This window comes from Esox lucius, chromosome 14, assembly GCF_011004845.1.
Source record: "Esox lucius isolate fEsoLuc1 chromosome 14, fEsoLuc1.pri, whole genome shotgun sequence".
NCBI lineage: Eukaryota > Metazoa > Chordata > Actinopteri > Esociformes > Esocidae > Esox > Esox lucius.
Window position 1 is genome coordinate 16,866,870 of NC_047582.1, and position 25,075 is coordinate 16,891,944.

Below are 25,075 nucleotides of genomic sequence, written 5' to 3' on the forward strand. Positions count from 1 at the left end.
GGGTTTATGAATGTGCATACTGTATCCACACCATTAATTCCACTTTTCACTACCTCTTCTCACTAAGCTATTGCCATTGATACAGCAACAACATTCTAACTTTTGCTCTGCTTCCTTGCCTGAAGACATTCACACAACTTTTATTGCCGAAAGCCTTGGACGGCAGTGGCGGAACTCCCAAGAAATCCTTCAAACATAATGTGGAACAACTCCATGCCAAAAAATACAGAATTTTATAATTATCTGACCCCCATTTCTTGGCTGAGACAATCCTCTATTTACAGCTACAGAAGCACTTGTGTTTACGACAGTATTATTGGTGGCCTTGAACTCATCCAGAGATATCACATCATGTTATTTTGTTTTCATTTATTGGCAGATTTTATTTGCATATGCTGCAAGACAGTGCCAAACTGTCTAAATATTTCCCGCTCATACTGGAAATATTATTTTGAGCTCTATTCAACTCAGTGAAGATTATCATAGTCAAGGGAGGCCTTGTCACTAGGGTTAATCACTCAACTGAAATGCATCCATTTCTGTCAGACAGTGGTGTCCAATTCTACTGGAGGCTGGAAGAAAATTAACAGCTACGAATGTGAGGACCGTCTTTAAAACAGCAGACTTAATAGTGGAACATCAAATGAGGATACACTTACCTTACATTGTCCTGGTAATACTAACGCATATATTTGAAAAACATAATATCCAAGTATTTGTATATACCAGTGAGCACAGTTGGACTAATCAGGGAGGTCAAGCTGCATCACACCATCCAGTCACTAACAACAAAAGCTCTCACTTAAAATTCTGTGCATAAACTAGGAGACTTGTGAGAGAAGAAACAGAGGCTAACAATCACTTTAAAGGCGCTACAGAGTTACTTTACTTTGAGTGAAGTAATGGTATATTCGGGTTTGGCTGGAAAGCAGCTGATACTTGAAGTACCACCTGAAAGATGAAAACCAACATAGAGCTTTTTGGCCAAAACTGAAAGAATTGTGTGGTACAAACCTAACACTGCCCAGTTCTCAATACACTCCATCTCTACAGTGAAGTACGGGGGTGACAGCAACTATCTCTGGGATGCCTCTCCTCAGCAGTGACTGTGAATCATGTTAAATTGAAAGCAAAAATAGAGGAAAATTGATTGAGCAAATACTGCAAGAGAATTTGTTTCAGTCTGCTATAACTGAAGCTTGGGAGGAAAGTTAAGAGCATGAAGAAGGGATTTCTTGCATTTGCACACAGAACTGATAATTTTCACTGAGTTCCCTGCTGGGAAGTAGCCAGTGTGAACATGACAATCATTAATCAGAACCAATATGTGGCCGCGCCCTTACTGGCACAATCAACGTTCTAATCTCAGTCCTGTTGAGAATCTGTTGCACTGTTTGAAAATTGCAGTCAATTAGGTTCCAACTAATTTGAACAACCTGGGGCAAATCTACCAAGAATAATGGAGTTTATTGTCAAGTGTTTTAAAATTAAATTTCAAACAGTACAAAACGTCATTGTACTTGTGAAGGGGTTTGAGTTTTGTTGTTTTATATTTATATCTACACATACACAGATACACATTACGAAGGTTTGGGGTCACATAGAAATGTCCTTGTTTTCCATGAAAACAAAGATGGAATTAGTTGGAATAGGAAATATAGCAAAATGAATAGGAATTATAGTCATTGACAGGGTTAGAAATAATAATAAGAAAATGTTCAACAATTACAGCACCTTGCAGACATTTGACATTCTAGTTGTCAATTTGTGAGGTGTCTGTTTCTCAAACTAGGCGCTCTAATGTATTTGTCCTCTTGTTTAGTTTTGCACCGGGGCCTCCCACTCTTCTTTATATTCTGGTTAGCGCCAGTTTGCGCTGTTCTGTGAAGGGAGTAGGACACAGCCTGATCTTCAGTTTCTTGTCAATTTGTCACATGAAATAGCCTTCATTTCTCAGAACAAGAATAGACTGACTTGTTTCAGAAGAAAGTACTTTGTTTTTGGCCCTTTTAAGCCTGTAATCAAACCCACAATTGCTGATGCTCCAGATATTAAAGTAGTCTAAAAATGGACAATTTTCAGCTGTGCTAACATAATTGCAATCAATTGCATAATGATCTATTAGCCTTTCAAATGATAGACTTGGATTTGCAAACACAGCGTGCCATTGGAACAGAGTGATGGTTGGCCTCTGTACACCTATATGGATATTCCATATAAAATCTGCTGTTTCCAGCTACAATAGTAATTTACAACGTTAACAGTGTCTATATTGTATTTTTTATGATTTTGATGTTGTATATATACATCTACCCAAAATGCAAAAGTTAACCTAAAAAGTATTGCTTGCAATACAATCTGGTTATTATAATTCTCCACACTGAAACAAAATTAAATTTATTCTCAGTAGTTTTGAATACAAAACAGACATTCCTCTATATAGCTATAAAATAAACGACAGGGAAATACAAATGTCTACATACACAAAAGTAATTTGGTAACATATTGCAAATGCAGAATCGCTGCTCATCTCTGTGTGATATACAGCTACATAAAATAAAAAAAAAACATCATTGAAACTTTGATGAAGGACCTCACTCAATATTGATCATTCAGCAGTGGGGGTTGAGAAGTGGAATGAGGACCCTGAACAAAACAACTTTGAAATATTGATATTCCTTCATCTGCAAGCCCTGATGCTGCAGCAGAGCTGTTTAGCTCTGAAATGCCTCATGAAGGAGGAATTGAGATGGGAGTGCAGGGCTTTTTCTTCACCATCTGCTAGATGTCTCAGCAGATTTCTTGTGATTTATGGGAAGTGCCTCTTCCGCTATGCTTACTTCACTTTCCCCCGTTTCACAAATTTATGGTGTTGAATTAAGAACAATGGAACTGTTGACCGTCCCCTTTAAAATACCTATACCTCCTCTACTTGGAGTGAGATGATAGGGAAAAGTGGAAGTCAAATAGTGGTGGAGTCTTTTTCCAGGAAGCTTGGGAGGTACTGTATGTGTCAAAAAGTAAAATGGGAGATAAACATTGGACTTGGGCTGGAAATTAGGTCACTAAATTCAGGCATTGCGTTGTGTCAAGGGCAGAGTGTGCGGAATGGGAGAGCGGATTGGGGGCCCAGCTGAAAATAACGTACTGCAGTAGGGACGGAACCTCACTTCACATAGTGCCAGGGGTCTGCTCCCTGGAGAGCGGAGCAGCTGTTCCATATTCCTGTCAGAAGAAACTGGAAAATATGAACTGCCTGCAAACACAATGTTTTAGAGATTTTTTTATTAAGTGGTTAGCATTAGCCCTGGCCTGGGGGATGCTGGCAACAACTATTTATTTTTTATTTTGTATGTTACATTGTAATAAATTAGGATTTACTGAGGTATGATGATGTCACCTTTTGAACTGTCTCAGTGTGAGATGCCAGTGAGGAGGACAACAGCAATGTTGTTGTTGGTTTGCTGTACTTCTGCATGAGATACTGAAATACATCAAAGCGAGTCATTCATTTTTCCACCCTAATAACGTGAAGACATTTCCAGACAGTCCCAGATAATTATTTGTCATTTAAGTTGAGCTTTGCGTTTCGTTGCACAGCTGCCTGAGAAGACCATTGTGTCACACCCTAGCCCAAATATATAGTATACAGGTAATTTAAGAATTATCAACAGTAATGTGGCTAAGACATGCTTTTGATGTTTAAGAGTATTGAGCACTATCATGTTCTGTTGTACGCTGACTTAAATACACATGCAAATATACGTTACACACCGAGACATACACAGTCAGGGTCACACACTTTCAAAACAAGCCACAAACCTCCTTAGAGACAGTGACTCATGTTCTTCTTCTTATCTGCCGCTCCCATTGTTAGGCTGTTTTTTGGTTGAGCTGGTAGGAAGGGCCAGTCACTATAACATTACTTGACATTTACATGTGTGAGCAAAAAAGAACTGCAGCAGGGAGCAGTGTCATTTACATGCTTTCAGCTGCCCTGTTCCTGGTCTGATTCATGTCAAGGTTCCTCTGGGTAAACTTGGTATGGAAGTGGGACTTCAGTGCTTCCCCTGTCATCTTACATAATTTGATTGGAGTAGTATGACAGGCTAACTGCAATGAAAAAGCTATTAGTCTTGAAGCAGCAATTTTTCCTTTGCTTTTTAAGGGGATTATACAGTATGAAGACAAAAACATGAAAACAAATGAATTGTTTCTAGAGAAAGTTGTGGAAGTGAATTCACTTATTCATTTAATCATGACTGTGACTGAATATGAATGTTATTAACACATTAACTACAGAGCATCACAAGGGTTTTGTTTGAGGAGGCCATTGGTCAACTTAGCACAAGCAACTTCAATATTTTGGATGCATTTATTAAATACAATCTTACCAATTTTACCAAGTTTACCTGTGAACACTTCCAGTTGAAGACGGTCAGTTACATCAGATTTTTATTAGAAAAACGGTAAGCAAGATTTCTTGTTTACACCACAAAAGAGATGGGTTAGCATTGATTCGTCATCCAGTCCTGACATGTTAATCTAGTAGGCTGTATGTTTTCTGAAAGTAAAAGCTAGTTTCAGGAGCATTTAAACCATCTTTTAATCATATTATGTACATTTTCATCATTTGAATTTCTAATTACTGTATTTACTTGACTTCTATTTGTGAGTTGTCTAGATGGTAGCTGGAATGTCTTTAGAAAACTATTCCAAGAAGCCTGATTGGAGATATGGTTGACTTCAGATGCATATACTTTATGTATGTTTTGGCCTAGACATCGGGCAATTGTAGCTCAGGTAAAAAAAATATTAAAAAAACTCTTTACATCCTTGTCCATTTGTCCTGGCTTGGGATGCACCAATAAGAAATCGTTGGCCGATCCCAATAGCCGATATTCATACAATTCAGTATAAAATGCGCTCCTGCCCTTCCAAGTCATAACCTCAGCGGTTATCGTTCTTTTGGACTACTTCTGTATTCTATGGTTGGCAGTAATAGCCAAAGTAAAGGTCAAAGAATTTTGTTTATTTACATGTCCATTTTGCAATGCCAGCTTCGATTTTTTATCGACAGCACGGATTGCATATCCAATGGGCTATATTGGCCTTTATCAGAGATTTTTCCTAATATAATACTAGTGTATAGTACTGCTAGACTGATATCGTTTTTTTAAGGCAGATGTCGATATTTTGGGATTGAAGTGGCCAATAACCAATTTGAAATGCCCATATTCCCCATCTTTAAATTTGAATAAAATGTACACCAGAAGAATTCCACAAATGACACAGACACAAAACAGACTTTAAATGTATCTTTTTTTTCCATTTTCCATATAATTTTTTTAGTATCAAGTTTTTTTTTGTTATTAATTGTGGTACTTGTGCCTGTGTTACTGCATGTCTCTACTTGTTTTCCAATGTCTTTGTTACAATAAGAATCTCACACTTCCTGTGACAGTGCACCTTTCCGATTTCACCTTCCCCAACTCATAAAAAACCTACCGAAGTCAAGAGAAACATTTACTACCTCAAAGTACTTTTCATTATATCGACTGTGCACTACTTAAATAACAAAACATTTATTACAAAAAATTAAATAAGTACAAAAGCTTTTGCTTTTAACAATGCCAGCTGTCATTCAGTTTGAATGTAAAAAATTATATTTTTTATATATATATTTCTTTACATATTTAATCAAATTCCCCTCAATCTATAACCATGTTTTTATTGTAAAAAAAGCAATTTTAGATAAAATGATTGTTAGATATGGACATCGTATGGACATTTTTCATATTCTTCAAGGAAATAAACAAGTCGGTGCATAGCGAGAAAGAAACCAGGCTCTGCCTGCTTTGAGGACACAACTGGAAGAGGGCGAGGGTGTTCTACAGGGGCGGAGTTTCCATGGACGGATCTTACCTGGACGGATCTTCGCTGCCAAGGGCCTGTTTCCTCTCAGCAGCTGACTGGAATATGACTGTGTAATTTGATGTTGTTGCTAGCAGTTGCATTTAAACTCAAACTATCATTAAAAAAACAAACATCATAAGATTTACTGGTGAAAATTATCTTGCGCTGGAAATTAATCTTTTAATGATCCACTCTTGTGCTGAACACATAGTTGCTGTTCGCTCTTCCACTCTCTCCCCAACTTATGACCATGCACACTTTGAAGGTGGTCGCACCTTCAAAGTGAGCCATTCCAAGCATCTCTATACTTTTTTCTTCCCATCATTCTGGTACAGATTGATCTTAGTTTCATCTGTCTTAAGAATGCTGTTCCAGAACTGGGCTGTCTTTTTTAGATGTTTTGGCTAATAAGTCTAATTTGGCCTTTCTATTCTTGAGGCTTATGAATGGTTTGCACCTTGTGGTGGAACCTCTGTATTTGCTCTTGAGAAGTCTTCACTTTATGGTAGACTCTGAAAATAATAGGCCTACCTCCTGGAGAGTGTTATTTACTTGTTGTGAACACACTTGTTGTCTTCCGTGGACGTCCAGGCCTTTTTGGGTCGCAGAGCTCACCAGTGCGTTCTTTTTTTCTCAGAATGTACCAAATAGTGGATTTGGCCACTCCTAATGTTCGTACTCTCTCTCTTATGGATTTTTTTTCTTTTTGCAGCCTAAAGATGGCCTGTTTCACTTGCATTGAGAGCTCCTTTGACCGCATGTTGTGGGCTCACAGCATCAGCTTCCAAATGTGAATGCCACACCTGGAATCAACTCCAGACCTTTTACCTGCTTATTTGATGTAGAAATGAGGAATAGCCCACACCTGTCCAGGGAACAGCTTTTGAGTCAACTGTCCAATTACTTTTGGTCTTTTGAAAACAAGGGGGCTACATAATAAAGAGCTGTAATTCTTAAAACGTTCCTCCAATTTGGATGTGAATACCCTCAAATTAAAGCATGAGAGACTGCACTTTAAACCCCTATTCATTATTTAACTGTAACTTGAATATATTTTGTTAAACAGCCAAAATAACAAAACTTATGTCAGTGTCCAATAATTTTCGGACCTAACTGTATCTTCTTCTTTCTGTGGCAGCTATGGTTTTGCAATCACCACAGTAAAATGAATACAGCAGAAACACTGGAAAGCACAATCGGTCTGAAATATTGGGAACATTTCAAGCATTACGATAGAAATGCTGGCCGATACATCAGTGCATGAAATGTGAACCTGGTATCAAATTCAAAATGGGCATGTCTTTTTTTTTAAACAATGACATTTCAAATTTTCAACATTTGATCTGTTGTCTTTGTACTTTTTTCTATTAAATACAGAGACATTCTTTGCACATCACTGCATTCTGTTTTTATTACAATTTTACGCTACGTCCCAACTGTTTTGGCAACGGGGTGGTACACTGAGTTTGGGTTCAGCATGTAGTTGTTTGTGTGAGAGACTGTGTATGTCCTTGTGGATGAGATAGACTTTGTGCTTGGTGAGTATTCATCAATGTGCTGTAGTAGAAATCTTGCAATTGCATACTAGGGGTAGAAACTTATATTCAGTCTCCCTATCGTGGTTGTGGTTGTCCTGAATTGTCTCTGTCTGCTGGATAGTAACAATGTAAAAAGCCCATGGCTCAGGTGGCTGAGGTCCATGAGGTCCTTTGTGGCCTGTCTGAGGCATTGTGGGGAATAGATGTCCAGGAGTGCAGTCATTGTGTCCCCAATGGTGTATTGGACTTTCCTCACCAGACCAGTAGTTAATTATTTGTTTGAATTATTAGAAAATTATTATACTTTCTTTAATTGCCTATTCATCCCAATCCAAGGATTAGGTATTGAGTGACCCACTCATTTAATCATGGACAGAGCCTGCTGAGCAATATCTTCTGAAGGTCAGGGTGCCACTATAGTCCTAAATAAAGCAACAAAAAGAGGGAAGCGAGGGAGGGAGAAATCCATTACAAATTAAGTTAGACTGGCCGCCCCATTCTTCTTATGGCTTCTCTGCAATTACAAGTGGCGGACCATTACCTCACCTGTTCAGACATCGCTGCAGGCTGGGTTGTAATAATTCTCATAATTCTGCAGGCTTCCTGTGTGGCAGAACCCTCTGCCAAATGTTGCTTCCTCATCTTCTGTCACTCTTTACCATCACTTCTAATTCACTGTCCCTCTCTGAATGCATTGATACATAAGATCACATATTTTCAGGAGTCAACATATGTTGGACTGATTGACACCAATCAATAGCTGCTAACATGATGCTGCTGATTGCCTCCCTATCACTTGGACAGAATGCATTCTACAACTGACAGCAGTGCAGAGCAGACCTGTGTCTGTCCAAAACAGGTCTACAACAGAAAGCATAAACTGTCTGCAGTGGATGTATTGAATATACTTGAACCCCTTAAGACTGGTCTAGACTGCCTAATGTCTGTTAGATAAACAGCCAGAAAGCAGCAAGCTTCTTTCACTCCTGTTCTCCCTACCTCCGTTTGACCCAGATTACAAATCTTTAGACACACCTCCTGTTTTTGTGAACTTTGTGGAACAAAGAAGTGGCTCAGGCACCCACACAAGGGAGAAAGGCATTGATCATTGCGTGACTACGAGACACGCATGGACAATTAGTTCCTCAATGAGCCAGGAGGGCAGGGTGAATACAGAGATTTGCAGTGTGAATAGGACCGTTTAAAGGGGGCTCACACTAACAACAATCCCTTGTTGTTTTTGTGCTAGCTTCTCCATCAATTGTGTGGTGTAGTTCAATCTAAAGTACTGTACACTAAATAAGCTGCAGTGTCCCTTGAAAACTTGGTGATGTGATACCAAGTGTAGGGTTCATTTGGACATGACAAAATCAAATTCAGTCTTTCAAGTTTTAAGGCATAATTGTTTCTTTTTTCAAGGACTTCACCTAAACCAAGAATTGTCCTTGTATATTGTTATTGACTTAAAATTGTGATAAATAATATGGTGTTTAACATCATACTATTTATCTGTTCATGAGAAATACTCTTTACTTAAAAATACTACGGAAAGCAAACCAGACCACGTATTCACACTCATGTCTTTCAAGAAAATACATGAGGCCAACTGAACTCTGATTTCAAGAAAAATCGAAAAGAAAAAAACTTTATAGAAACCAGAAAAGCCTACTGTAGTTCAGTTGGCCCACAATTAGAAGGGATGAATGTTGTTGACCTTGACTGGTTTTGATCTGTGGTTTTTTATGTGGTATACTGTGTCTTTAACCGTTACACTATTTAAACAGCGGGAATACAACTTTCCACAATTCCCTCATCTTTTCACTTGACCAAAAAGTAAATTATTGTCACCTATATTGATAGTTATTGTATCAATGTCATTCACGAATGAAAGAAAAACATATGTTGTTTTGCCATGAAATGAAATAGCTTTGGAAGTGTTAAATTCATCTTCAGTCTCTCTAGCAGTTGCACAATTCTTATGACTATTCCAATTAGTAAATTAGTAGATACTAGTCTAAGTCTATTACTGACTAATAAACTGTAGGCTAGATTATCCAAAAAAAGAACCCAGGATCAAAAATAGCGAACCCTTCCTTTACCCATTTTAATGGTCTTACCTGTAGACTTACCCTAACCCTAACCTTAACCCATTTTAATGGTCTTACTTGTAGCAGCGACCTGAATTCGCCTGGGATTGGATCTATTTAAGTTGTCCTTCTCGTGTATTTATCTGTGATTAACCATGCGAATGGATGATAACAGCCTTCTGAGCCTACCAGTAGGCGTAGCAGGCCCCTTCTGACCCATATCTATGAGGTTGATAACCACTGATAACGCCCATTCAATCCAATGATAACATTCGAACCGGGTGATGTTGCATGGTTTCTCCAATAAATAATATGTGGCTTTTCCTGTCTGAAATAGTTTGTAAACTTGTGTAGTGAATACAATATTGACCATATTGAAACTGAATATATACATATTGAAATATAATTTTTTATTGACAGTTTATTGTAAAACATGCTGTATTCCAACAACTTAATTTTGAAACATGAAATACAATTTAAATGTATTAATAAAATTATTACATTTGTGGAATACACATTTCTTTTTAAAATTCCTTTTTATTTTCTGAAATCTTTTTTTGTGTATAGTTTCAGCCTTAGTTTCAGGTTTTTTTCACTAAAAAAGGAGAAACAGAATGGTTAAAATTAAGAGACCACTGCAAATTGAACGTTTCTGTTCCTCTCTCAAAACTTTCCTTTTCAGCTTTTTTGGTCTCTTAACTTTTTCCGGAGGTGTATACTGCCCCAATGTACATTTTAGTTTAAATGAATGTCTAATCTCTCGTTTCAATAATGAATTGACATGCACAAGTATGTAATTTGCATTTGTGCATTGACAAAATGCACGTAGATCTGTTTTCTGTTTTTACCGCATGTCAATTTGTAAAATTCAGATTCATAACTTTTAGATCCGTAGCTTTAAGAGATGCGAGACTTGGGACCCGAGATCTGGGACGTAATTGCGTTTGGTTAGTACAACTGCGTCAACTGTTTAACTGAGATATGTGCTAGCTAGATGTTCTCAGTGGTGCAGTATTTGAACTTAGCATCGATCTTAAGACTCATGCCAAAATGCCTGAGCTTCCTGAGTGGGAAGATACACTGCTGTGCCGTCGTAATGATTTTTTACATGTGAATGGACGATGTACAATCCTTGTGAATGTGGACCGCAAAGAACTTGGATGTTTTTACCCATTCCATTTCAGCCCCATCAACAAGGATGGGAGATTCTAGATAATATTATTTAAAACTTTTAATTGAACACATGACCGATTTTGTGATATTTTGATTTTTTTAAATCCTGTATGAAAAACCAATAGAGATGTGTTCATTTATAGCACCAAATATTTAACTTAATTTGTTGTGGATTTTGCAGGAGCACATAAGCACAAGAACTATACATATAGATGTATTCATTAGTCATGGATTAACAGCTATGAATTAAAAAAGCAATGCTACAGAAGTACATAACTTCAATGTGCACAATTCCAGTTGGTCTGGGCGGTACAGTCGAGGCTGTCTTGCAAACTCAAGATCTGTTAAAATAAATAGTAGCCTAGAGAATGTGGCCAAGAAAGTATATTACATTTCAGAAGTTTTATAGAAGATCAATGACTCTTGGAAAGACTTAAAATGATTGTTCCATTTTAGTGAAATTCATTTTTCGTTTAGTGCTGCATAGCAATAGCCTTTTATTTTTTATTTTGAGTAAACCTATTGGCTCTTTTATTCGATTTGTGGTGAATAAGTGTAACTATTTTATGTTCTATTAATTTTCATTCAGTGAGAAATTTAAATAAAAGTCATTTCTGAAATGTATTATACATTTTGTCAAATAAAAATGTTTAAGCCAACGTGTAATAAAGCTGTAGCTCATTCAAAAACACAAAGAACCTCTAGTTCGTAAAAATGAGCATCTTTACAATAAATTGTAGTGTATGATAAAATATGCAATGTCAAATGTGTTGCTTTACGCACATGCACATGGGGCTGTTCGTCTTGTTCTCAAAACTGTATGGATATGCCCACTGAAAAGGCTACACAACCTTAGACTACAAGCCTACAATGCTGCAGGACAGTTTGTGCATTCCTGTAGGCTATTCATATTTCCATTAATAAGATTTTCCCCATGTGTTTCAGTTGACATTCCTCTACCAGCTTTTCCGAAATAGCATGGTATTTCTCCAATTGCACATGGGTTGAAATATACACATTAGAAATTACAACATCTTACCAGAAACTGAAAGGTTGCTTATCAAATCCCCAAGACAGCAAGGTAAAAATTATATTGTTCTTTTCTCCAGCCAAACAATTAACAGTAATTGCTCCTGCATGTTGCTCTGGATAAGAATGTCTATTAAATGGCAAATGTTAATATTGCATGCACACTCAGACATCATTAATGAAACCCCTCCTTCCCATCTCCTTTATCAATTGGATTATATATTGTTACTGTATGTTCTGACGGCCAACCTCAAATTGGTCTGTAATAATTAATTAAAACCGGGCCTCATGAAATTACCCTGCCATGGATATGTTATTGCCACAGTCATTCAGATTAGTGGCAAAGTGACCTACAGTTGATTTTGAAAATATGACTGATCATGCAAAAACAAACTGTCTTTATTTTAAGGATAGTGATCATATAAAGCCATTTATTATCACATAGTTGTTTGACTCCTTTTTAAATCACAATGATAACAGAAATCATCCAAATGGCCCTGATCAAAAGTTTACATACCCTTGAATGTTTGGCCTTGTTACATACACATAAGGTGACACAGGTGAAAATTGCAATAATTGTATGAATAGTCAATGAGTTTGTTAGCACTCACATGGATGCATTGAGCAGGCTAGATACTGAGCCATGGGGAGCAGAAAAGGACTGTCAAAAGACCTGTGTAACAAAGTAATGGAACTTTATAAAGACAGAAAATGATATAAAAATATATCCAAAGCCTTGCAAATGCCAGTCAGTACTGTTCAATTACTTATTAAGTGGAAAATTCTGGGATCTCTTGATATCAAGCCAAGGTCAGGTAGACCAAGAAAGATTTCAGCCAAAACTGACAGAAGAATTGTTCAGGATACAAAGAAAAAACCTCACGAGAAATACAGGCAGCTCTGGAAAAAGACGGTGTGGTTGTTTGAAGGAACGCAATACGACAATACTTGAACAAAAATTAGCTGCATGGTCGAGTTGCCAGAAAGAAGCCTTTACTGCGCCAATGCCACAAAAATCCTGGTTTATGCCCAACAACACCTTGACATGTCATACAGCTCTTGGCACGCTGTAATTTGGAGTGATGAGTCCAAAATAGTGCTTTATGGTCACAACCATAAGCGCTATGTTTGGAGAGAGGTCAACAAGGCCTATAGTGAACAGAATACCATCCCCACTGTGAAGCATGGTGGTGGCTCACTGATGTTTTGGGGGTGTTTGATCTCTAAGGCATGGGGAATCTTGTGAAAATGGATGGCAAGATGAATGCAGCAAGTTATCAGAAAATATTGGCAGACAATTTGCATTCTTCTGCACAAAAGCTACACATGGGACACTCTTGGACTTTCCAGCATGACAATTACCCTAAGCACAAGGCCAAGTTGACCCTCCAGTGGTTACAGCAGAAAAAGGTGAAGGTTCAGGAGTGGCCATCACAGTCTCCTCACCTTAATATCATCGAGCCACTCTGGGGAGATCTCAAACATGCGGTTCATGCAAGACGACCAAAGACTTTGCGTGACCTGGATGCATTTTGCCATGACAAATGGGCAGCTATACCACCTGCAAGAATTTGGGGCCTCATAGACAACTATAACAAAAGACTGCATACTGTCATTGATGCTAAAGGGGGCAATACATATTATTAAGAACTAAGGTTATGCAGACATCTGAACAGGGGTCAGTAAAAAAAAAAATCTCTGTTGCCATATGTTGTTTTATGATTGTGCCATTCTGTTATGACCTACAGTTGAATGTGAATTCCATGAGAAATAAAAGACATTTAAGGACCTTTAAGATTTGTATTGGAGTGCCCCTGGCCTAGGTTAAATAAAAGTAGATGGAAAAAACTGGTCATAGATGTGTGACAAGACTGATCGACAAATCATATTATTTCAGCACAGATTCAGGCATTGACAGGTGGCCATTGGTTTACAAGGGTTTTTGTAATCAAACAATTCTTTCCCCCATTTACAGTACAAGATTAAACCCATGAAATTGTCTGCTCTTTTATGAGTAGTTATTGTCTAATAAAATGTGAAAGGGAGGCATTTCTTGCATACAGTAGCACTAACGTGATAGGATACTGTTGGTGCTCTACAGCCAGGGGCCAATGTTCTTAAACGCAATTACAGATGAAAATGGTTTTCTTATCAGTAACTAAAGACATGACTCCACTGGCAAATGGTATAATAATGTGTGCTGACATTGTGCAATGACTAAATGTATCATTTTAAGACTCTGACAAAATGGTGTCACATCAGGACGTATTATCAGTAATGTCATTATAGAGTAATTGATGAGTGTAATATCTTGATATATCCTGTGTTCCATGCAGTGGGTCAGCATGGTGGCATTGACTCCCAGGATATATATATAGTTTTTTGGAGCAGCAACAGTTGAGACAGGCAGGTGCAAAAATAGGCGGTATTTCATTTCAGGCATTGATATAGAATATTGGATCCTCAAATTATTAAGATGAAAAAACATAACAAACAAGTCTCAAAAACACATTTCAGACAAAATAACTTAAATGTGTTGATGCAAAACAGCAGAAAATAGCACAGCAAACCATTCACATATATTTCAAATAATTCAATCATATGATACTTAACTTTAATTAATAAATTAATAAATCTGGTCCAGAATATGTTGCTGGTTGAACTGTTGCCGGTTGTAGGCTATGTTCTGGACCAGATTTATTAATGATATCAATTTTTTTTTGTGAATCTAAAATCCACAATGTACTTGATTTGAAATATCACAGTTTTCATCAAAACTATGTTAACAGTGCCTCTGAAGTTAGATTATCGTGCCAAATTATTTTGATTCCCATTAACCAACAAATGCCAACTGACTTGACCTTGCTTTATTGAACCGATGTACAGTGGATATAAAAAGTCTACACACCCCTGTTAAAATGCCAGGTTCTTGTGATGTAAAAGAATGATACAATGATAAATCATGTCAGAACTTTTTCCATCTTTAATGTGACCTATAACATGAACAATTCAATTGAAAATCAAACTGAAATCTTTGAAGGGGACACAGAGCTCTGTGAACAGCCAGTCTCTTCAGCAATGATCTTTTGTGTCTTGCACTCCTTGTGCAAGTCAGCAGTCTTCCCCATGATTGTGTAGCCTACAGAACTAGACTGAGAGACCATTTTAAGGCCTTTGCAGGTGTTTTGAGTTAATTAGCTGATTAGAGTGTGGCACCAGGTGTCTTCAGTATTGAACCTTTTGACAATATTCAAATTATCGGAGATACTGAATTTGGGATTTTCATTAGTTGTCAGTTATAATCATCACAATTAAAAGAAATAAACATTTGAAATATATCAGTCTGTGTGTAATGAATGAATATAATATACTAGTTTCACTTTTTGAATGGAATTACTGAAATAAATCAACTTTTTGATTATATTTTAATTATATGACCAGCACCTGTAGATATGCATATTTGGGTCACAGATATCTTGAGAGGCGTGTGTCAGAAGACACAGAAGATCTACCCTGAGAGTTTTTGACGAAATTCTTTGCTTATGCAAACCCACAGTTTCTTTAGTTGTCAGGGTGACTGGTGTCAGACAATTCCGCTGATGACTCACTATGCATTTCCACTGGTGCTTTACCCGAGTACCAGGGCTACACCAGTGGTTTATGCTAATGTTGGTTATAGACTTTCCTGTTTTGACTCTACCATTGGTACCAAGGACTTATGGAGGGGTTGAGATGAGGAGGGAAGAATAAACTATCAGCGGATTTGGCTTTCCAGGTCCAAAGTAATGAGTAATCCTCATCACTTTGGAGAGTTTCAATTAGGTATATGTGGCCGTATCTGTGAGGAGATAAAAACTAAAATCTAATTGAAAACAAGCCCTACGGTGTGATTACACATACTTAATTTTCTGTCAATGTTGATTAGTTTACTCTATGAAGCCTTCGCTGACATCAAAGGATTTTTTAAAATACTGTAGACTCATCATGTCAATATATTCTTTTCACCCTGTTTCTTTTTCTCTCAACAGGTCTCCACAGAATGGAGCGAGAATGAACAGAGAGCGGCTGAAAGAAAAGCATGAACTGGAGGTTTATTGAGGTCATCTGCTTCCTGTTTATATGGGACCATATAACAGTTCAGTCTTCCCGCCAGGACCCATCAACAGCCGAGCAACATGTCACCAAGCAGTTTGACTGGCTCATCTCCGACCGCGGACCTTTCCACCACTCTCGGAGTTACCTCTCCTTTGTGGAAAGATTCCGCCAAGGATTTACAACCAGATATAAAATCTATAGGTGAGTTAGTTCACTTTTATGTTGATGATCATTATAATTAAGAAATGTATAATAATGAGTTGAATGTTCTTCTTCAAGAAAGCATTATCACTTAGTCTAGTTGTCTGTTTAAAAAAATTATTGTTGGACAGTCATCTTATCAATCACATTTATTTATAAAGCCCTTTTTACAACAGCAGTTGTCACAAAGTGCTTTACAGAGACACCTGGCCTTAAACCCCAAGGAGCAAACAACAGTAGTGTTGAATTTCAGTGGCTAGGAAACAATCCCTAAGAAGGTCGAATTTTAGGAAGAAACCTAGAGAGGACCCAGGCTCAGAGGGGTGACCAGTCCTCTTCTGGCTGTGCCGGGTGAGATATTAAGAGTCCAATTGGAATAATAAATACATTTCTCTGGGCTAAATCCAGAGTCTATTTGATTTTAGACTAGGTCAGAAGTATGACCAGGTGGACAAGGACAGGGACAGCAACCGGCCCCCCAAACCAGGTAATCCGCAGGTGTGGACCAGGACCTCATCTCCTCCTAACATTTAATACTGGAGGAGACTGAGAAAAGTTAGTAGTACATCCCTCATATCCCCCAGCACAATAATAAAGCAGCGTAACACCTTGGAACTGAGACAGGGGGGTCCGGTGACACTGTGGCCCTACCCGGGGGAGGGCCACATGTTGTGTTGTCCATCAAGAAACAAGGCCCAAGTACTGGTTAGCTAGATTTTGAGGATAGAGTGGCTGTGAGGAATTATTAAACTACAATATAGAGAGTATATAACTATAGTAAGTATGTCATTTACATGACATTTCAGTTTACATTTTCATGTATAAATCCCTAGTAATAATAAAACAAAATTTTGCCTTGGACATTGTTGCGTAGGTTGCGCCAGTAGTCTTCTTGGAAGATATTCAAAATGTACGAGCATGGCGTGGTGATATTGTCCGTAGTTAGATCAAAGTAATACAATATCTGTCTCATTGAAATCTATTCAGTTGTGACACACCCACACTTTATCCTATATCAGCATCTCACCTCATGAGGGCCGTAAGATCCCGGAGAAATAGAACAGTGGGAAGGGCTGTCAAAGGAATTAGCTGCTTGTAGCAGCTCAACTGGCATCCTCTGATGAGGCATACCTTAAACCACTCCAGCTTTATCAGGGGAAACATAAAAGTGCTCCTGATACACAGAATTGAAAACAGTGGGCACTGCCCCTGAGTCATGGAACCATAACTCAAGGGGCAGTGCCAAGGCTGACTCTATGACCGACCAACCCCATAACTGCCACCGTTTAAGACCAGGACTGAACAGTCTCATCTTCCCTGCAGTTTGACCTTTTGGTTTTGATTATATTTTTCTTTCCAGGCCTCGCTCTTGGTGGCCAGTCCCCTCAAATATCCTTGGTTAGCCCTCAGCATGACACCTGCTCAGCTTTGCCAGTCTACTAGCTGCCACCACCCCAATGTCCTTAATTGATCATACCTGGACTTGTCCCCTCGTCAACCTGCCTATTACACACACAAGGTTCCCATTCACATACTGTAGATGGTGTCTGTATTGTGTCCCTCAATTATACTGGTTTGTTGTTGCTTATTGTCACCTTGTAAAAAAGGTTTGTATTGTTTTTCTCGCTGCGTGTTACTTGCTCTAAATATTCTGCTGTTTTACTTTTCCCTGGTCTTTTCGACATTTGTTTTCGCACCACACTTTGGGCTCTTTCGAGAAAGTAGAGTGCTCTACCTCGGAAGGTACTGGCTTGTAGTACAAAATAATCAACATGAGTATGCTTCAAATGAACATTTCACAAAATATATCATGGTGTAAGAAAAGCCTCAGAATGTAAGTTTGTTTAGAGGCAGGGGCTTAAGTATTTTGAAATAGTTAGTTCAAACATCAACCATTGTGAGTATTTACCTTACACATTGTAGCTCAGTTAATTATGCCCCAGTGATGATAGACAGCTGAAATATGATGGGCATGGAGTCAGACCCACCATCTCTCTCAATTGACATCAGACTCTTTCAATGGCTCAATGTATGAGAAACAGATGTATTAAAATTCTGTGGCTTGACAGCCTGGATGAAATAAAACATCTACAGTGGATATAAAAAGTCTACAGGTTCTTGTGATGTAAAAGAATAAGACAAAGATAAATCATGTCAGAACCTTTTCCACCTTTAAAGTGACCTATAACGTGAACAATTCAATTGAAAAACAAACTGACATTTATGAGAAAAAATAAAAAATAAATCACAATAACCTGGTTAAGTGTGCACACCCTTAAACTAATACTTTGTTGAAGGACCTTTTGATTTTAATACAGCACTCAGTCTTTTTGGGTAGGAGTCTATTAGCATGGCACATCTTGACATGGCAATATTTGCCCACTCTTCTTTGCAAAAGCGCTCCAAATCTGTCAGGTTGCAACGACATCTCCTGTGCACAGCCCTCTTCAGATCACCCAACAGATGTTCAATTGGATTCAGGTCTGGGCTCTGGCTGGGCCATTCCAAAACTTTAATCTTCTTCTGGTGAAGCCATGCTTTTGTGGATTTGGATGTGTGCTTCGGGTCATTGTCGTGCTGAAAGGTGAACTTCATCTTCAACTTTCTAACGGACGCCTGAAGGTTTTGTGCCAAAATTTCCTTTGTATTTGGACCTGTTCATAATTCCCTCCAACCTGACTAATGCACTGGTTCCAGCTGAAGAAAAATAGCCCCAAACCATGATGCTGCCACCATCATGCTTCACTGTGGGTATGGTGATCTTTGGGTGATGTGTAGTGTTGTTTTTGCGCCAAACATACCTTTTGGAATTATGGCCAAAAAGTTCAACCTTGGTTTCATCAGACCATAACACATTTTCCCACATGCTTTTGGGGGTCCTGATGTTTGTTTTTGCAAACTTCAGCTGGACTTGGATGTTTTTCTTTGTAAGAAAAGGCTTCCGTTTTGCCACCCTACCCCATAGCCCTTTCATATGTAGAGTACGGGAGATTTTTGTCACATGTAGCACACAGCCAGTACTTGCCAGAAATTCCTGCAGTTCCTTTAATGTTGCTGTAGGCCGTCTTGGAAGCCTCCCTGACCAGTTTTATTATTTTCTACAGTATTTTACTGTAGCATAATGAGTTAAAGTACAATGGAAATCAAAAATGTTTAAAAAAAAATTCCAACACTTTTGCAGATGTTTCCACAAATGTGTTGCACTTACAATGCTTTGCTTTAACCTTTCTGCCCAGTTCATCCCAAACCTGCTTGATTCAAATAATGGAATGGCCAGCACAGTCTCCAGACATAAGGGTTTATATCTGGAGACTGTGCTGGCCATTCCATTATTTGAATCTCACGGTCTTGTTTTGTTTATCTAAAGTAGTTCTGATATAGATTGGTGTTATGTTTTGGGTCATTTTCTTGCTGTCATTTTCCCCTGACCAACTAGGTGTTCACCAGAGGGTATTGCAAGGTTCTGCTTAAGAGCCCCAGACCCTCACGCTTCCTCCTCAGTGTTTGACGATTGGTGTCACACACTGTCGAACCAGCCTTCCGCTTACTTCATGGCCCAGGCAAGCCTATTTTCATATTTTGCCATCTTAGCAATGGCTTTTTTCCTGCCACTCGACCTGTCAAACCTGCAGCTCAATGTCTTCTCTTTACAGGGGAAACTGAGACTTGCTTACTTCGACCAGTGTTAAGCTGTGTTTGAAGCTGTTGTTCTGTGAGCTGCCTATCACAGACGCTGTTGACTCTCAGAAACTCATCTTCTGATTCTGTTGTGGCTTTGGATCTGCCAGATCCAAAATCCCTCCAGGTTCCAATTGCCTTTTAATAGGGTAGGAAACTGTATTCACTGACACCCTGACTTTTCGTCGTAATTTATTTCCATCTGTTTGCATTGTAAATCTCCTACATTTGACAAGGTACACTAAATAGATACATTGGAGCGTGTGCACACTGATTCTCTGATACTCTATATTCCAGAATATAAGTAAAGCAAGGAAGAGAATGAGCATGTGAATGAGAGAGAGGAAAACAAGAAATTGTATATGTATTTTGTAATACTGTATGTAGTTAAATATGCTCTTTTATGTCTCTTGTCCTCATTTAATTTTCTGCTACATCCATTGGTCCCCACTGATTTTAATTTCTTTATGATGTTAGGTTTCATAATACATATCTAAACCTAGGATGTCACACAGAGGCAGGAATTTGAGGGATTTGTGTGTATATGTTCTTGTTTGTGTGCGTGATCCTTGTTTTACTACTCTGCTCAAAAGATTATGGGAACACTTAAATCACACACTGAGCTATTATATATTTTGTTCATCGAGACTCTAAGTCTTTGAATCCAGCCCTCATTGTGTAATTCAGTGAGAACGAAATTATGTAACAACGGTCAATGGAAACTAAAATCACCAACCGATTGAGGGCTGGATTTATACACTCAAAATCAAAGTTAACAATTGAAATCACAGTCTGCTCCAACTTGCGAGAATTTCATCATGGCAACTCATAATGTGACTCTGTAGTGTGTATTGCTCCCATGTGCCTGTAAGCACTCCTGAATACATCTGGGCATGCTCCTGAGTAGGGGTGCTCCGATCAGGATTTTTTGGACCGATCACCGATCCCCGATTACTGGAAGCTGTATCACCCAATACCGATACCGATCACCGATTACAGGGTCTATTTGAAGCCTTCTATTTATCATGTAGCATTATTTATTAAGCTATATTTAACAACAATGTACATTAAGTATTACAATAAAGAGAAGACAACTTATCATGAATTGACAACTGTCTATTTATTTGCAAGCAACATGTTCAGCATATTAACTTAGCAGCCTGTTCTTGGTTATTTGGAACAGCTTAGGGCTTGACAAATTGAAACCAATTGATGTTATGTTGTCCTTCATAAGGCTGTCGACATGTGTAAACACTGTTTGGTATAACTGCAGCAGGCACATATCAGTGAAATATTTACGCCCTGGCATAATGTAACGTGAATCTAAATAGGACATGAGTCGCCAAAACCCTTCGTCTTCCATGATAGACAGTGGCTGGTGTTCTAGGCAAATTAATTCCATTATTTTGTCTGTTATTTCTTTATGCTTCTTACTGTCCCTGCTGTAGGGCTGCTGTCTTTGAAACGTTTTTATTACCGACAGCTGAGTGAGTGGCGTGAGTTGAACTGTCTCCACTGTCTCGCGCCCTTTTAGCGCTAGCTAATTTTGAAAACTCCTCATATTCCTTTACATGACTAACCTTCAAATGTCTGATGAGGTTGGTGGTTAAAATGTTTTGCTTTCTTTCTGCCTCGTGGGCTTGGTACACACATTGCAGATTGCAAATGTATTGTCTTTTTCACACACCTTGTAGAATTGCCAGACCGGTGAAGCCATTTTTAGCAGCGCGTAAAAAAAAAAAACAGCAGTCAGTGTACGATTGGCTAGCATGTGGAGGTCTGTGCGACCCTTCAAAGATATGAAAACATGACTCTTTCACATCGGTCATGTGTTCAGTGTGAACCTGCCCTCATCTGTGAATAGAATGGGGTGCCAATGGCAGACTTGCCAATTCTGGGTTTTCTCTGGCGAATGTCAGTCGAGCTGCACAGCGCTGGGCTTTGAGCACAGGTCCCACTGGAGGATGTTGGGCCCTCGTGCCACCCTCATAGAGTCTGTTTCTGACTGTTTGGTCAGAAATATGCACACCAGTAGCCCGCTGGAGGTCATTTGGTAGTGCTCTGGCAGTGCTCTTTCTGTTCCTCCTCGCACAAAGGAGCAGATACCGGTCCTGCTGCTGGGTTGATACCCTTCTATGGCCCTGCCCAGCTCTCCTTGTGCAAGGGCCTGTCTCCTGGTATCTTCTGCATGCTCTTGAGACTGTATTGGGAGACAGACCTTCTTGTAGTGGCACTTATGGATGTGCCATCCGGGAGGAGCTGGACTATCTGTGCAACCTGAATGGGCTGCAGATACCGCCGCATGCTACCAGTAGTGATAAGGACACCAGCAAAATTTGAGAAGAATCAATCAGGAAGGAAATGGAGAGAGCAATTGTCTGTGGCCACCACCTGCAAAACATTTCCTTTTTTGGGGTTATCTTGCTGTTGCCTCTCCAGTCCATCTGTTGTCACTTTCATTTGCACCAAATTAGATGACATTGATTCACAATTGCTTATGCTTCCTAACTGGACAGACTAATATCCCTGAAGTTTAATTGTTTTGGTGTTATATTATTGTGTTCCCTTATTTTTTTGAGCAGTGTATTTACAGTACTGTGAAAAAGTTTTAAGGATGTGTGAAAAATTGCTGTAAAGTATGAATGCTTTCGAATTGTTAACAGATTATATTTACCAATGACAAAAAATGCAAAGTGAAAGAACGGAAGAAAAATCTTGCCTTTAAAACAGCATCAATTCTTTTACATTCACTTGCACAAAGTCAGGGAGTTTGTAGGCATATATAGTGAGGTGTACTGTATGATTAAACATATATACCAAACAGGTGCTAATGATCATCAATTCAATATGTAGGTTGAAACACAACCATTATCTCAAACAGAAACAGCTGCAGGAATACTGGATGAGGAACAGCCTAGCTCATCTAACAAGATGAGTTTGTTGAAGACAGTTTATTGTCAGAAGTCATACACCATGGCAAGCCTGAACACATCAACAAGACACAAGGTCTGCATCTGCAAGGTCTCTCCCAAGGAAACTTTTTGCAGCAGATGAAAGATGCATCATGCTTATGTCCCTTCGTAATTGGAAGGTGTCCAGCAGTGCCATCAGCTCAGAATTGTCATAAAACAGTGGGACCCTATTATAGCCATTTACTGTCCGGAAAAGCCTCGTCAGAAGTGGCCTTCATGGAAGACTTGCGGCCAAAATGCCATACTTCTGACGTGGAAACAAGGCCAAGCGACTCAACTATGCACGAAAACACAGGAACTGGGGTGCAGAAAAATGGCAGCAGGTGCTCTGAATCGATTAATAAAAATGTCAGCAGAAGACGGCTGGAGAGCCGTATATGATTGAGTGTCTGCAGGCAACAGTGAAGCATGGTGGAGGTTCCTTGCAAGATTGTGGCTGCATTTCTGCAAAAGGATTTCGGGATTTGGTCAGAATGAATTGTCACCTCAATTCTGAGAGGTACAAGCAGATACTTATCCATCATGCAATTCCATCAGGGAGGCATCTGATTGTCCCCAATTTTATTTTGCAGCATGACACCAAACCCAAACAAGTCATTAAGCGCAAGTCATTAATAACTATCTTCCACATAAAGAAGAAGAAGAAGGTGTCCTAGAAGTGATGGTATGGCCTCCTCAGAGCCCTGATCTCAACATCATCGAGTCTGCCTGGGATTACAAGAAGAGAGAGAAGCAACTGAGGCTGCCTAAATCCACAGAAGAACTGTGGTTAGTTCTCGAAGATGTTTGGGCCAACTTACCTGTGTGCAAGTGTAACTAGAAGAATTTATGCTGTATTGAAGGCAAAGGGTGGTCACACTAAATACTGATTTGATTTTCAATTTTTTTTCTGTTCATTCACTTTGCATTTTTGTTAATTGATAAATATTATCTATGAACATCTCTATTTTTTAAAGCATTCTTACAGCATATTTTCAAACCTGCCTAAAACGTTTGCACAGTACTGTATGTGGGAATCAGAAGTCACCACAAGGAGAATAAATTCTAACCCCACAATGGTTTTTAGGTGGTCCAAACATGGAACATTTATATTTCTGGCTCAATGGTTAGGTTTAGGATGTTTCAAAAGTCAGTTTTAAAATGAGCCCAATGTGTTTTTGTATGAAACTGTGTTAAGTGTAGACATGAGCATTTCGTAAATACATACAGATCTCTGTTTTGACAGCATATTCAGTGGTCAGCTGGAGGCAATGTAATATAACAATAGGCACTCAAATTATGCCGAAAACTAAGTTGCACACTAGTAAACTGACAGCACTGCTCTACTTACCAAGTAGCTTTGCTAGTTAGATGGCTAGGTGGTGCTTGAGTTTTTTATTTTTCCCCTCAAAGATTTCAGTTTGTTTTTCAATTGAATTGTTCACGTTATAGGTCACATTAAAGGTGGGAAATGTTCCTATATGATTTATCTTTGTCTCATTCTTTTACATCACAAGAACCTGCCAGGGGTGTCTAGACTTTTTATATCCACTGTACATACACAGAATGATATATTACATTGACATATTCTGGCTGCTTCATATCAATAAAAACATGGAACACTAATATTATTCACCCTTTTTGCGTATCACATCCAGACCAGTGGTGGTAATATAGTGCATGAAATGTACGCCGTGTTGTGAAAACTATCCAATTATCTAGGAAAAGTATCCATCTGTGAAATTGGCATAAATGCTCCAAAGAACATGGATTATTCCACAGTTGGATTGGAATAATTCATTATGAACGGTAAAAATGCCAAAGTGGTCTTCATTATTTTACACTCTCACCTTCAGGTTTCCAAACACCTTAGCTATGGACACATTGTAAGATATTACCTCTTTTTCACCTGTTTTTGACTCTCATATTAAGTCAGCCAAAAAAATAAATAACTGTCTGCAGACGCTAACTGGCAATGAGGAGTGAATAGCTTTGCAAATTTCCCCAGGGTTTTTACTGTCTTTGCAATTTAGTGGTTGGAAAGTGGTTGAATCAGATTTGCAGGGAGACAAAGCATCCCTCTAAGCTTCCCTTATCAAGAGAGATTACGTAAGGCAGACTGCTGGACAATGCCATCCTGATAAGCAACAAATAAATCTCTCTAGTCATTAATAATCTGGACACTGTGCTTCATTCTGCACCAAAAAGGTCACCACCATTTCGAGTAAAGGCACACTGCGTAGCCATAATTACCCAAGCCCTAGTGGTGAGTTACTGACTTTCTTCCTTTCCTATGAATAATTTGAATGCATTGGTTAAGTAATAATCTGTGATATCATAATGCTGTCAATTCCAATCTCCAAATCAAAGTGCACATTCACTATTTATATCCCCTGCATATGCTGTT

General features: G+C 38.7%; 1 protein-coding gene across 1 annotated transcript in view; it reads left to right on the forward strand.

Annotated features, from left to right (window-relative positions):
- The window catches only part of brinp1 (bone morphogenetic protein/retinoic acid inducible neural-specific 1), a 222,059-nt gene that overhangs the window by 16,574 nt on the left and 180,410 nt on the right, over window positions 1-25,075 (forward strand). Inside the window, exon 2 of the mRNA XM_010901621.5 lies at window positions 15,772-16,039. Within this exon, the coding sequence (XP_010899923.2) occupies window positions 15,822-16,039 (218 nt within the window). The 5' untranslated portion in view covers window positions 15,772-15,821. The remainder of the gene's footprint in view (window positions 1-15,771; window positions 16,040-25,075) is intronic.